At 41.9% G+C, this 12,645-nt stretch overlaps 1 protein-coding gene across 1 annotated transcript in view; it reads left to right on the top strand.

Annotated features, from left to right (window-relative positions):
- Positions 1-53: 53 nt before the first annotated feature.
- Positions 54-12,645, top strand: part of RAB38 (RAB38, member RAS oncogene family) — a 70,914-nt gene continuing 58,322 nt past the window's right edge. Inside the window, exon 1 of the mRNA XM_062198291.1 lies at positions 54-291. Within this exon, the coding sequence (XP_062054275.1) occupies positions 90-291 (202 nt within the window). The 5' untranslated portion in view covers positions 54-89. The remainder of the gene's footprint in view (positions 292-12,645) is intronic.

The raw sequence follows: 12,645 nt of genomic DNA, 5'->3' as shown, positions 1-12,645 counted from the left end.
CCACACTCGCGCTCCCCGAGTCTCTCTCCTGCGCCTAACCCAGGCTGCGCTTCCCCCGCCAGGCACGGCAAGGCCGGCCGGCAGCCAGGATGCAGGCCCCGCACAAGGAGCACCTGTACAAGCTGCTGGTGATCGGTGACCTGGGCGTGGGCAAGACCAGCATCATTAAGCGCTACGTACACCAGAACTTCTCCTCGCACTACCGGGCCACCATCGGCGTGGACTTCGCGCTCAAGGTGCTGCACTGGGACCCGGAGACAGTGGTGCGCCTGCAGCTCTGGGACATCGCAGGTGAGGGCGCGGGAAGCGGACAGTGGGTGCGAGCGCCTCGCAATTGCTCTCTGAGCTCAGGGGCCGCGGCTTCCGGCCCAAGGGTGAGCTCCGAATCGACCGCTCCCTCGGCGAGAGAGGCTTGTACTGATGGGTGGGAAACTTGGTTTCAAAGCAAATAAAAAGTTTCTCGCTCTAGCTGAAAGTTCTGGTGCACCGCCGGCATTGTTACTATTGCTTTAGTTCGCTTCCGCCACTTTCTCCCCTGGGATCCCTCCGCCCGGTGCAGGCGTCCCAGGTGACCCAGAGGGAGACTGTACAATTGCATTCAGTTCTCCAAGGGAGCTCTTTTCTGGGCGCGGCCCAGAGTGTCCCTTAGGGCTTTCCGTGCCAGGCAGGCTCAGGGAAAGCCCCTAGCCTGTTCACAGCTGACACCGCTGTAGTCCCAGGATAGATGGTGTTTGTCCATTACAGTTTCCAACCCTTTATGTGTATATCGAGGGCAAAGTCTCTCTCTCTCTCTCTCTCTCTCTCTCTCTCTCTCTCTCTCTCCTCTTCTCTCTCTCTCTCTCTCTCTCTCTCTCTCTCTCTCATATCTCTATTTTTCTAGCTCTGTGGCTGGCTGTCGTTTATCAAAAGAAGGTTCTGTACTACATATTTGAAGGCTATTTTTAGCCAGAAGATTTCTGGATTTGACCCTAAAGTTTTCCTTGGATAATCTGGAAAATGAACATTTTTACAATGGTTAAAAACATAATTAGACTGTGTACCAGGAGTTAGGTCCACAGAGTGAGTCCTTGAGCTAATGCTGTTTGAACCTGGGTATGTGCAATCCCTTATTACAGGTCCTGGTCCTGCCTTGCACTAACCTGCTGCATGACTGTGAACAAGTCCCTTCAACTCAGCTGCAACTCTGTTGAGTGGAAAGGGGCTGGGCAAAGAAAGTTCAGGAACCTTCCTACTCAGAGGAGTTGTAGGATCCTCAGGATTCTCCGTGGACCACTCTGAACAGCCCTACTTCATCCCTGATCATTTAATGACCTGGGGAACCAGTAGTCTTTCTTTCTAAGTGCTGGACTAGCCAAACCTTTTGCACAAAATAGATTCATTTCAGCTGATGTGTTTGACTGGAAACACTTTATCATGGCTCGAAGCAACATGTGGAAAATGTTTGACAGGGCATTCGGATGTGGGGAGTTAGTGCCTCTTTAATCACGAGCTGCCAGGTCTTATGATAAAGCCCTTGGCATGCATTTGGAGTGATCTTCCGTAGCTCTACCAGCATAGTGGTTGTCAGAGACCTGAAGATGGCATTTTCAGATGTTGTCTGAAAATCTGCTGTGAGTCTGTGTACTTTGTTGGTGTCTGCATTAGAGACTGAAAAGTTCTTGACTGCATAAATGAGTCCAAGACTCAGGTTAGAAGTCACTTACCCTTTAAAAGGGAGTGTAAACTGGGATTTGTGCTTTGTGTCAAAGCTAAGCAAGAAGGACCTCAGGCATTAACACATATGTCTGTGGGTCTCAGCTTCCACACCTAAACAGGGGAGATTAAGGATCATAGTGGTCAAGAGCCCAAATTGCCACCCTCTGAATCACCATTTTACTCCATACATAGTAAACAAACTTAGACAAGTTCCCTAGGCTGTTTCAATTTCCTTATCTGTAATTAACAAAGATGGGCAACCAGCAGGACTAACCAAAAGTGATAATGCTACTACACAGCAGTTCTTTGGGGATTACTATTTTTCTAAATTTTTATTTAATAAATATAAATTTCCAAAGTACAACTTTTGGATTATAGTGGCTTTTTCCCCCCATAACCTCCCTCCCACCCGCAAGCATCCCATCTCCCATTTCCTCTCCCATCCCATTATTCATCAAGACTCATTTTCAATTATCTTTATATACAGAAGATCACTTTAGTATATACTAAGTAAAGATTTCAACAGTTTAGCCGGCACCGCGGCTCAACAGGCTAATCCTCCGCCTTGCGGCGCCGGCACACTGGGTTCTAGTCCTGGTCAGGGCGCCGGATTTTGTCCCGGTTGCCCTTCTTCCAGACCAGCTCTCTGCTGTGGCCAGGGAGTGCAGTGGAGGATGGCACAAGTGCTTGGGCCCTGCACCCCATGGGAGACCAGGAGAAGCACCTGGCTCCTGCCATCGGATCAATGTGGTGCGGCAGCTGCAGCGCACCGGCCATGGCGGCCATTGGAGGGTGAACCAACGGCAAAGGAAGACCTTTCTGTCTCTCTCTCTCTCACTGTCCACTCTGCCTGTCCCAAAAAAAAAAAAAAATTTTTTTTTCAACAGTTTGCACCCACACAGAAACACAAAGTATAAAGTACTGTTTGAGTACTAGTTACACCATTAATTCTCATAGTACATACAACACATTAAGGACAGAGATCCTACATGGGGAGTAAGTGCACAGTGACTCCTGTTGTTGATTTAACGATTGAGACTCTTATTTATGATGTCAGTAATCACCCAAGGCTCTTGACATGAGCTGCCAAGGCTATGGAAGCCTCTTGAGTTTGCCAAATTACTATTAATACCAGCTACCATTTTTTTGAGCACATGTAAATGGTACACAAGAAGGACTTGATACTCACATGCAGATTAAATCCTAATAACCTGTGGTTCTATAATATACATATATTCTGTCCTCAAGTTCCCAGAACTATTTTCTGCTTTACCATTTTACAGCATCCTTTCAGGTGCAATTTAATTACAGAGCTTAGAAGTGCTTCCTGTGCCATGGTTGTAGACTGAGGTTATCCTGGGAGCTATAATCACAGAAATCTGTGAGTACCCGGCAAAAGAGCCAGTGTTGTGACACAGCAACATCAGCATCACATACTGGAGTGCCAGTTTGAGTCGTGGCTGCTCTGCTTCTGATCTAGCTCCCTGCTAATGTGCATTGCAGGCAGCAGAAGATGGCCCAACTATTTATCCCTGCCACCCACGTGGGTTCCTGGCTTCTGACTTTGACCTGGCCTAACCCCAACCACTGCAGCTATTTGGGGGGTGAAACAAAGAATGGAAGATCATGTTATCTCTCTCTTTCCCTGTTCTCTGTCACTCTGTCTTTCAAATAAATAAAAAATAAGGAACCTAAAGAATCAGCTATGCAGATAATATGGTGTTCAGCATCTCAGTAAGGAGCTCTTTTTTTCCCAGAGCTTTGAGGCTCCATGGTGACCCATCTTTGGCAACCTCAAGTCTAGAGGTCCCATGGACTGAGTTAGATATTAGACAGCAGGCAAATCTGCTTGAGCAGAACCTAGGCCATGGAACCAAAGGATGGTTGTAGTATGCACATTTTGAGCTGCACAGGCCAACCTGTGGGTTACTAGTTAATATGAGATCCACCCTCAACTGCCCACTGAAACTCCAGTCAACTAAGTATACTGTCGCTACCATCAAATCACAGACTATATTCCCAAAGATATGAAAACTCCTTTCCCTCTTTTGTGCTCAACTGTGGGGTGTGTGTCTGGAAAGGACATATAGTGAAGGTGAGTGGGCCTCCATCTGAGAGGGTGGGGTGCCCAAAAAGCTAGAGCATGCCTGCTTTGCATTAATGTGCCTACTACAAAGGAAATCTTTGCTCACTTAAATTCTTCATACCCATTTGGTTCATTGAAAAACAGAGCCCTCATTGTCCAGAACATTCACATGATATATCCCTTGTAGCTACTTAGACAAGCCAGACTGACCCTGAAAGACTCCAAAATGTACCTTTAGAGGCTTGTGAAGTGGATTTTGAAACAAGATGATGAGTCTTACAAGTCCTTAGAGGGAATAGCAGTTGCCCTGGATTGCAAACATTTGACCGTAGAGGAGCAGCTGTCTGAGCTCTGTGTTTAGAAGCTCTTCATAGACTCAAAGTAAGTACATTTGCTCAAGGCCACCCATATCATAGTGGAAGAACCAGATTTGACCCAGTTCTGTCTGACTTGGAACGCAGCCATGCTCTTTGTGCCCAGAAGGTAGTGAGTGCCTGGCACACAGTTGGTCCACAAGGATTATGCCCGTGTTCCTTTTAAAGTCATTGCTCTCTTCTTTTAATAAGCTTGTCCCTACCTTATTTTAACTGGTTTTTGGATATTACTCAGTATCATTGTGCAAATAGTAAAAGAAATGAAAATATATTTCTGAAATTTTGATTGTTGGTTATGATGTGCATTTATAGGGTTTTTTTTTTCTTTTTATAATCAGGGAAAAAGAAAAAAGTTCATACTTGAGATTATTTATTTCTTGCTACTCTTCAAATCCAGATATTATAAGTGTTCAATTAGTACTTCATAGAAAATTATGCAATTTTATCTAAAATACATGATGTGCTTTGGGACCCAGCTGCGGAAATTGGGATGTTTTGAATAACAGTAACTAAAATGTCTATAGAGTACCTTAGATGTATTCTAAATATAATCTAAATTAAAAATATTCTGAAATTGCAATACTTGACATTAGCTAAGCTGGGAAACCTTGCTGGGACACATATACCATCTATAAAATGGTGATTATTTTATTTTTCTGTGATGTGTTCTACTGTGTCATCTGCTGCAGTCTCTATCATACTTTATATCATTTTTCACTGAGCCTTGGTGTGCAGGCAGTATGTGGCAGTTTATCTCAACTTCCTTACTTACTACCCTTGTGACTTGTGCAAGTTACTTAAAATCTATGCCTCGATTTCCTGTTTGACAGATAAAGATAATAACAGAACCTTCATCTTGGGGTTGTTGTAAGAATTAATCAAGTAATTCCTGTAAAGCTCTGCCTGACATATAATAAATGCTAAATAGCAGTGGATGTTTGTCATGCAATTAAGACACGGCTTGGGACACCCATCCCATATTGGAGGTTCCACTCCTTGCTCTCCTACCCATCCAACTTCCTGCTGGTGCACACGCTGGGAGGCAGCCAGTGACAGCTCAAGTACTCAATTCCCTGCCACCCACATGGAACACCTGGATGGAGTTCTGGGCTCTTGGCTTTGGCCTGGCTCAGTCCATGCTTTAGTGGGTTTCTGGAGAAAGAACCAGTTGATGAAAAGTCTCTCTATGTCTCCTTTGCTCTGCCTTTGAAATAAAAATTAGCATTTTTGAAAAAAAGCCATTGTTATTTTTACTGTAATTGTCATTATTTACTTATAAAATTGTTATTATCTTAGTTATTATGTAATTGTTATTATGTACTTTCATGTATATTTGCTTGCTTGGTTGTCCCAGCATTGCTGAGAGTATAAACGAAACAGATGGTGTTAAACACATTTTATTTTAGAGCAGATCTAAGATCAGAGAAGTAATGCACTTGCCAATGGCCACAAGTGGCAGAGAACAGGAACAGTTCAACTCCTGTACATGTATACGTAGAGAGATGATTAAGTCTGTTACTCATCAGAAAACCCAACCCTAGATTTAACAAATACAGTAGAAAATAAATTAGGTTGGCAGAGCATTTAGATAGTGCTTCTTTACCATACTAAAGTTTCACCACAGGGCTCTACTAAATAAAAAAGGCTTCAAACAACTCATAAGAGGAGCATTTCCATGCAGAACATATCTACACGAACTTCCCTCCTACCTAAGCATTTGACAAGGAATCGCAAGAGTCCATTAACTATCCTATAGGCAGATAGGTGAAGGCAGGTTGGGCCCAGAGTCAGGAGTCCTTGGCAGCTAACTGACTGCACTCCAGGGGCTGTGCCGCTTATTTGGGTCACAGTGGTAGGTTGTCATAGACTTTGTAAAGTGCTCTTAGGCTATGAATTCAACTAAAGGAAGGATTGGAACTCCACCATCCCCTTCGTACCTGTTTCCCAATACTGCAGTTCTCCAAGGAGTCCTATAAGAAGAATCTTAAAGGGCAAGGTAATGGATTTAGAAAAGCAGAAAGAACTAAATTTGGCAACCAGTATGCCAAGTCAGAAAAAAGAAAAAAAGCATATCAGGTCCAGGCCACTCTGCTTGGTAGTTTTTTGTTTCTAGCCTGGCTAATTATAGATTTTCCTAAGTGCTGTGTGGAATCACATGTTGTGTGCTTACAGGTAGATAAGTGTGTGTATTGAGCAAAAGTAGTGAACTTCTGAATTCAGGTGAGGAATGTGTGAGGCAGGAAGCGCAGGGCCTCCTGCAGGGCTGTTGTTAGAATCTATGTCTGTTAAGGACATGGGCAATAGACACGTGGGATGTGCTGCACCCTTTAGGCTTGAGAGGACTAGTTCTGACAGGAAATCAGGTAGCAGTTTGGCCAAGGAAAGCTAAGTCTTTTGCTAGAGGAAGGGGATAAAAGGAGTAGCCCTCACATGTGTGGTTGGTTTCTCCAGCAAATATATTTATTAAATGCCCGGTATCTGTTGTGCATTGTGTAGGTGAGTGGACACAAAGGAGAGTGAAGAATTGAATAAGACTTGATTCTTTAAGAAGTTCACAGTTTAGTGGAGATGCACACATGGAAGAAAATCACTGTAACAGTGAGGAATATGTGTAGATTAAGGAAATTCACAATACTCCTGTGGTGCTATGTGGATCCAGTCTGCATCATAGCCTTCCACTCTGAGACCAAAACTCTGCAGGTTAGGCAAAATTTGTGAGGTAGTGTGTTATTTCTTATGCTCATACCACGTGAGTGATTTCAGGGCTGAGCAACTTGAGGTAGTTTCATCCCCTAATTCTCATTACTTCTATCTCCTTCTCTTCAGGATCTCATTCATACTCATGGTTTAAAACTAATGCAGATAGCTACAAAGCTATGCCTGTAACCTTGACTTCTCATAAGCTTCATACTTAAAATTCCAGTTTCTTGTTGGATATCTCCTTTACAATATCTCACATAGGTACAAGATGAATATGTCTACAGCAAGGTTTATATAAAAAGCAAGATTGTATTTGCTTTCTGTTAATAAAGCATTGTGTGCTCAATGTACCACAACTGAAATATACAAAATAAAAACAAGAAGAAAATAATACAAACTGAATGCAGTAGTTCCCTGTTATCTGGGTTTTGCTTTTCACAGTTCCAGTTAAACAGTCAACTGAGGCCTAAAATTATTAAGTGGAAAATTCAGAAAATAATTCAGGAGTTGTAAATTGTGTGCTATTCTGAGAAGTGTAATGAAATCTGCCTGCTACTTGAATCATCTCTGTGTCCAGCATATCTGTATGTTAGTGCTTGTAGTCATCTCTATTATTAGATTAACTTTTGTGGTATTGCAGTATTCACTTACGTGTGGCCCTGAAGTGCAAGAATAGTGATGCTGAGGGTGTGCATTTGGTGTAGTGAGTGCTTTAGGTGTTGCTTAGGACACATGCATTCTAAATTGAAGCCTGGGTGCAAGTTCTGGGCCTGCTTCTGATCTCAGTTTCCTGTTACCCTGGGAAGCAGCAAGTGATAGCCCAAGCAGTTGGATCCCTGCCACCCACATGGGAGGCCTGTTTTGAATTCTAGGCTGTTGGCTCAGCCCCAGCTGTTTTGGGCATTTAGGAAGTGAACCAGTAGATGGAAGATATATCTTTCTATTTCTTTGTGTCTCTCTCCTTTTCAAATAAAATAAATACATAAAGAAATATTTTTTATAAAAAGTAGTGATGCTGGAAATTCAGATATTCCAATGAGAAGCTGTAAAGTTCTTCCTTTAAGTGGAAAGTGGAGATTTCTTGATTTAATAAAGACAAAAAATTTGTATATTGAGGTTGCTAAGATCTGTGGTAAGAATGATCTATCCATGAAACTGTAAAGAAGGAAAAAGAGATTCATGCTAATTTTCTTATTGCAAAATTATGGCCACAGAGTGTGCTAAAGGCTCAGTCAAGATAGAAAAGGCAATACATTAAAGGGGTTGATAGTATCTGCAGTTTTAAAGATCTCCATTGCAGTTGTTAAGATCTATGGTAAGAACAATAAAGAAGGAAAAAGAAATTCATGCTAATTTTTCTCTTACAAAATTATGCCCACATAGTGTGATAATGACTTAGTGATGATAGAAAAGGGAATACATTATAGGGGATGATAGTATCTGCAATTTTAAGCCCCCACTGGAGTTGTTAGAATGTATCTCCCATAGATAAGAGGGGGCTATTTGTATATTCACAACCATTCGCATTTAATGATGAGTAGTAAATTATGCTATTTGTAGGCTTTACCAGGACATCTTTCCTTACCCACTGGACTTCATACTTCTTCATACTTTGTGTTCACCTTTGTGTACTACCTTTCCACCCAGGCATTTAGACTTGAAACCTGTATCCTCATTTCTCCCTCTGCTTTGAGCCTGAATATGTCATCAATCTCCAGCTCAGTTGGTTATACCTTTTTTCACACTTCCTTGGACCAGGGACAACGCTATTTTATTTACCCAGTCTGCTCTCCTAGCCTCTTGGCTAACTCTAATCTTCCTCCTCCAACTTTCACATATACCAAGGTCAAGTTATCTGCTAAGAACATCACTCTGGTGGCTTCCCCTTGCATATAGATTTTTTTTTTTTAAGATTTACTTATTTGGAAGGCAGAGTTACACAGAGAGAGAAGGAGAGGCAAAGACAGAGAAGTCTTCCATGCGCTGGTTCACTCCCCAATTGGCTGCAATGGCCAGAGCTGTGCTGATCCAAAGTCAGGAGCCAGGAGCTTCTTCCGGGTCTCCCACATGGGTGCAGGAGCCCAAGCACTTGGGCCATCTTCTACTGCTTTCCTAGGCCATAGCAGAGAGCTGGATTGGAAGTGAGCAGCCGGGACTCAAACTGGAGCCCATATGGGATGCTGGCACGGCACCACAGCACCGGTCCCAGCATATAGGTTTTATACATTCTGATGAGAATAGTCAAAGTGCTGAGGCGAGGTGTTAGATGGGCTAGTGACTGGAGAGAGGACAGATTCTGTGTCAGAGCCATTGAGGGAGGACCTACTGGGCCCTTACAAGTAAGAAACGACTAAAGTCCTTTGAGGCCTGATGCTGGCAGTAGGAAATCTAATGGTTCTATCTCATTGTGGTTTTCTTGTCAGGAACAGAAACTCTCCTTGCAGGCTGAAGTACTAGCAAGTTTATTTTACTGCATTTTATTTAAAGACGAGCTTTAAAGTTTGACAACTTGAGGGGTATAAGATCTTGCCTGGGAAAGCTTACTCACTTGATAAGCAGAAGGATTTAGGGCTGAATGAACTGAATCATTCTTTGCTCTTTTGGACTCACGGAGTCCAGTGGAGCATAATGATATTTGAACATAACCATGGAGATTATTTAATCACTGTTTTCACAAGTGCTCTGAAGGGAAAGTGTCAGTTGCAAAAAGAAAGGCAGCAAGGGGGCCTTCTTTAGCAGGACATGGACGTAAGAAGACATTTGTGGATTTCAGGTAATCTGGCAAAAGTTAGGAATTACATGTGAGAAGGGAAGTGGGAACAGAGAAGCAGCAGATAAATTAGGGAAAGACATATATGTTAACTAACAATTAAGAGTAATAGTGAAAATTCCTTACATTTCTCAATTTATCAAAGCAATATTTACAATTTAAACACCATATTGAGCCTGGAAAATAGGTCTTGTTTTCAATTGTATAGGTAAGAAAATTAGGCAAAGCTGAAATATAGCATGGCAACTGGTTGCCCAATTAAGATGGCTGCTGTTCAGCAGTCAATGGGGTTAATACTAGAGCCACACTCACCTGATGTATTTTTGAAACTAGCTGTTTTGAGGTAGGCTTAGAGCACTTTGTTCACCTCTTGTGAAAATTCACTTTGGGGAATCCTGCAAAATTTTTCAACCATTGAGAAACTCACTTATTTATTTTGCTTTCTCTAATTCTAGGATGAATATTCCCAGATAGATGGAGTGGCTCTGTTTACTTGGGGGTGAGATTGGGTTTATTCTAACAAGGGATGATTCTTGTCTTCTAGGTTGGTGTACTGCAGTAGTCTCTTTCAGCTTAGTAAGGCCAAGTCTGATGTTCTAAAGGGATTCCAAATGACTGAATTTCAGTGATTTTTCCAGCTTTTTGGGAATTGGTTAAGAAGTCTCATGATTGGAAATTAATCTTTGAAAATAGCTCAGGTTTTAACTTTTATCATCCTCTCTCTCTGATTTTCTACTCTTAACTAATGAAATGCTATAGCTTGTACCTTATAAAATAACTATCTTATTCCTGTTTTCAAAACTCACGTCTTATTTACAGCTCATCTGAGCTATTCTAACAGTCTCTTCATGCCCATCCCCTCCTCAAGATTTCCCACATATCAATATATGATTCATCATAGAGATAATCCTCAGCATGGTGTCACTCTCTGCTTTGATACTATCCGGTTTGACATCCCTCAGTAGATCAATATCACTTTCAGAAGTAAAGGCTAAACTTTGTAGCATGAAATTGAAGTCCATTTATGATCAGGCATATGTCACCTATGCCAGTCTCATCTCTCAGATTATGATTCTTGACTATTGCAGATCTCTTCCAGTATCCACAGTTTACCTATCTCCATGGTTATGCTGCAGTTTATGCAATTGCTTCTGGATACACGAGTCTTCCTCTTCTTTCCTTAGATAGCTCTTGTGGATCCTTCTTCAGTTTATCATGTCACCTCCTTCAGAAAGTCTTTATTGACTTCATGTGACTGGGGAAGACACTGTTTCTCTAATTCTTAGTATTCCATACTTAGATTAGATATCCCTTATTACTGCATTTGGAAATTCATTTTCCTCCAACCTGTTTCCCTAGGTGTTAACATTGTACTTAACATGCAGTAGGAGCTCAATGAGAATTTGTTCAACAAAGTTTATTAATCAACTGTTCCATTATTGTTGTAATTCTAAGATGTATCATTGATCTTAAAAAGTCAATGAAACAACATCTAACAACCTTAAAATTGTATTCATTTTTACAAACGTTAACATTTAAAATACTTAAAGGTTAGAATTGAAAAATGGGGTAATTTTTCTTGCGAGACGCATTCTGTTTTATTTCTTTATCATAAAAATGGAAGAGTGGGCTTATTTTAAAGCTGTGCTTCTTTGTTTAACAGTCTTCCTAACTTGTAGTGAAATATTCATTTATTGATCCAAGAAAATTATCATCTTTATGATTTTTAGATTCATTATATGGAGTAATAATTTCTTCTTAAAAATATTTATTTATTGATTTGAAGAGGGGAGGGTAGGGGAGGGGGAAAGAGAGAGAGAGAGAGAATCTTCCATCTGCTGGTTTGTTCCTCAAATGACCTTTACAGTTGAGGCTGGGCCAGACTGAAGCCAGGGGGCTGGGTCAAGCTGAATACAGGATTCTGGAAGTCCTGCCAGGTCTCTCATGTTGATGGTAAGGGCATTCATACTTGGGCCAGCATCTGCTGTCATCCCAGGTACATTGCCAGGGAGCTGGATCGGAAGCAGAACAACTGGGACTTGACAAACTGGCACTCTCATATGGGATGCCAGATCTAAAGGAGCACTTAACCCTCTGTGCCGTGATATAGGGGCTGGGTAATAACTTCTTGAAAGGTAATTTTACAAAGTTAAATCTTTGGTGATGCATTAAAACCACATCAGTCATTTCACAGAGGAGGAAGCTGTGATCCAGAAGGAAGGTGGCATCAGCTTTTCTGGCAAGCAGTCTTTGTTAGTCATACAAATACAACCAGAACATAGAGTTCCTTGGTGTATTAAAAACTTACTTTTGACACCAAGTGTTTTGATGCTGCCTTAAGCATTGAGATACAATGATAATTGAATTGGGTAAGCATACAATTCTGTAGAAATCCATGAAATGGAGAAAACGAATAGTGACTTAGCATTGGGAACACCCAAACTCACTCACAGTTTGGTTCCAGAAAACATTTATTTGTAAAGACTAATTTTTATTTATTTGAAAGGCCTAGTTACAGAGAGGGAGAGGGAGAGACAGAGAGAGAGAGAGGTCTTCCATCTGCTGGTTCGCTTCCCAAATGGCCTCAGCAGTTAGAGCCAGGATCTTCTTCTGGGTCTCCCATGTAGGTACATGGGTCTAAGGACTTGGGCCATCTTCTACTGGTTTCCCAGGCACATTAGCAGGGAGCTGGATTGGAAGTGGAGCAGCCAGGACTCCATCTGGCCTCTATATGGGATGTTGGCATCACAGTTGGCAGCTTTACCTGGTACACAATGGCAGCCCCCAGAAAACATTTCTAACAGCATTTCCATCCATTATGAGGCTTATATTTCAGCCACTTCAACTCCTTGTTCTTCCTTGTTTACTCCCATGTTTGTGGCCTCTGTGTCTTTGCTTCTGACTTTTTTTTTTTTTTTTGTGGCCCTTCCTTTGTTTCCACACATCTATATCCTATCTGAAAGGGCTACTCCTCTACAAAGATTGCCCTGATACACCCTCCCATCAGAAGCTACTTCTTC

Source organism: Lepus europaeus, chromosome 7 (assembly GCF_033115175.1).
Source record: "Lepus europaeus isolate LE1 chromosome 7, mLepTim1.pri, whole genome shotgun sequence".
Classification (NCBI taxonomy): Eukaryota; Metazoa; Chordata; class Mammalia; order Lagomorpha; family Leporidae; genus Lepus; species Lepus europaeus.
Note: the sequence above shows the minus strand (reverse complement) of the source record. Positions and strands in the feature narration are given on the sequence as shown.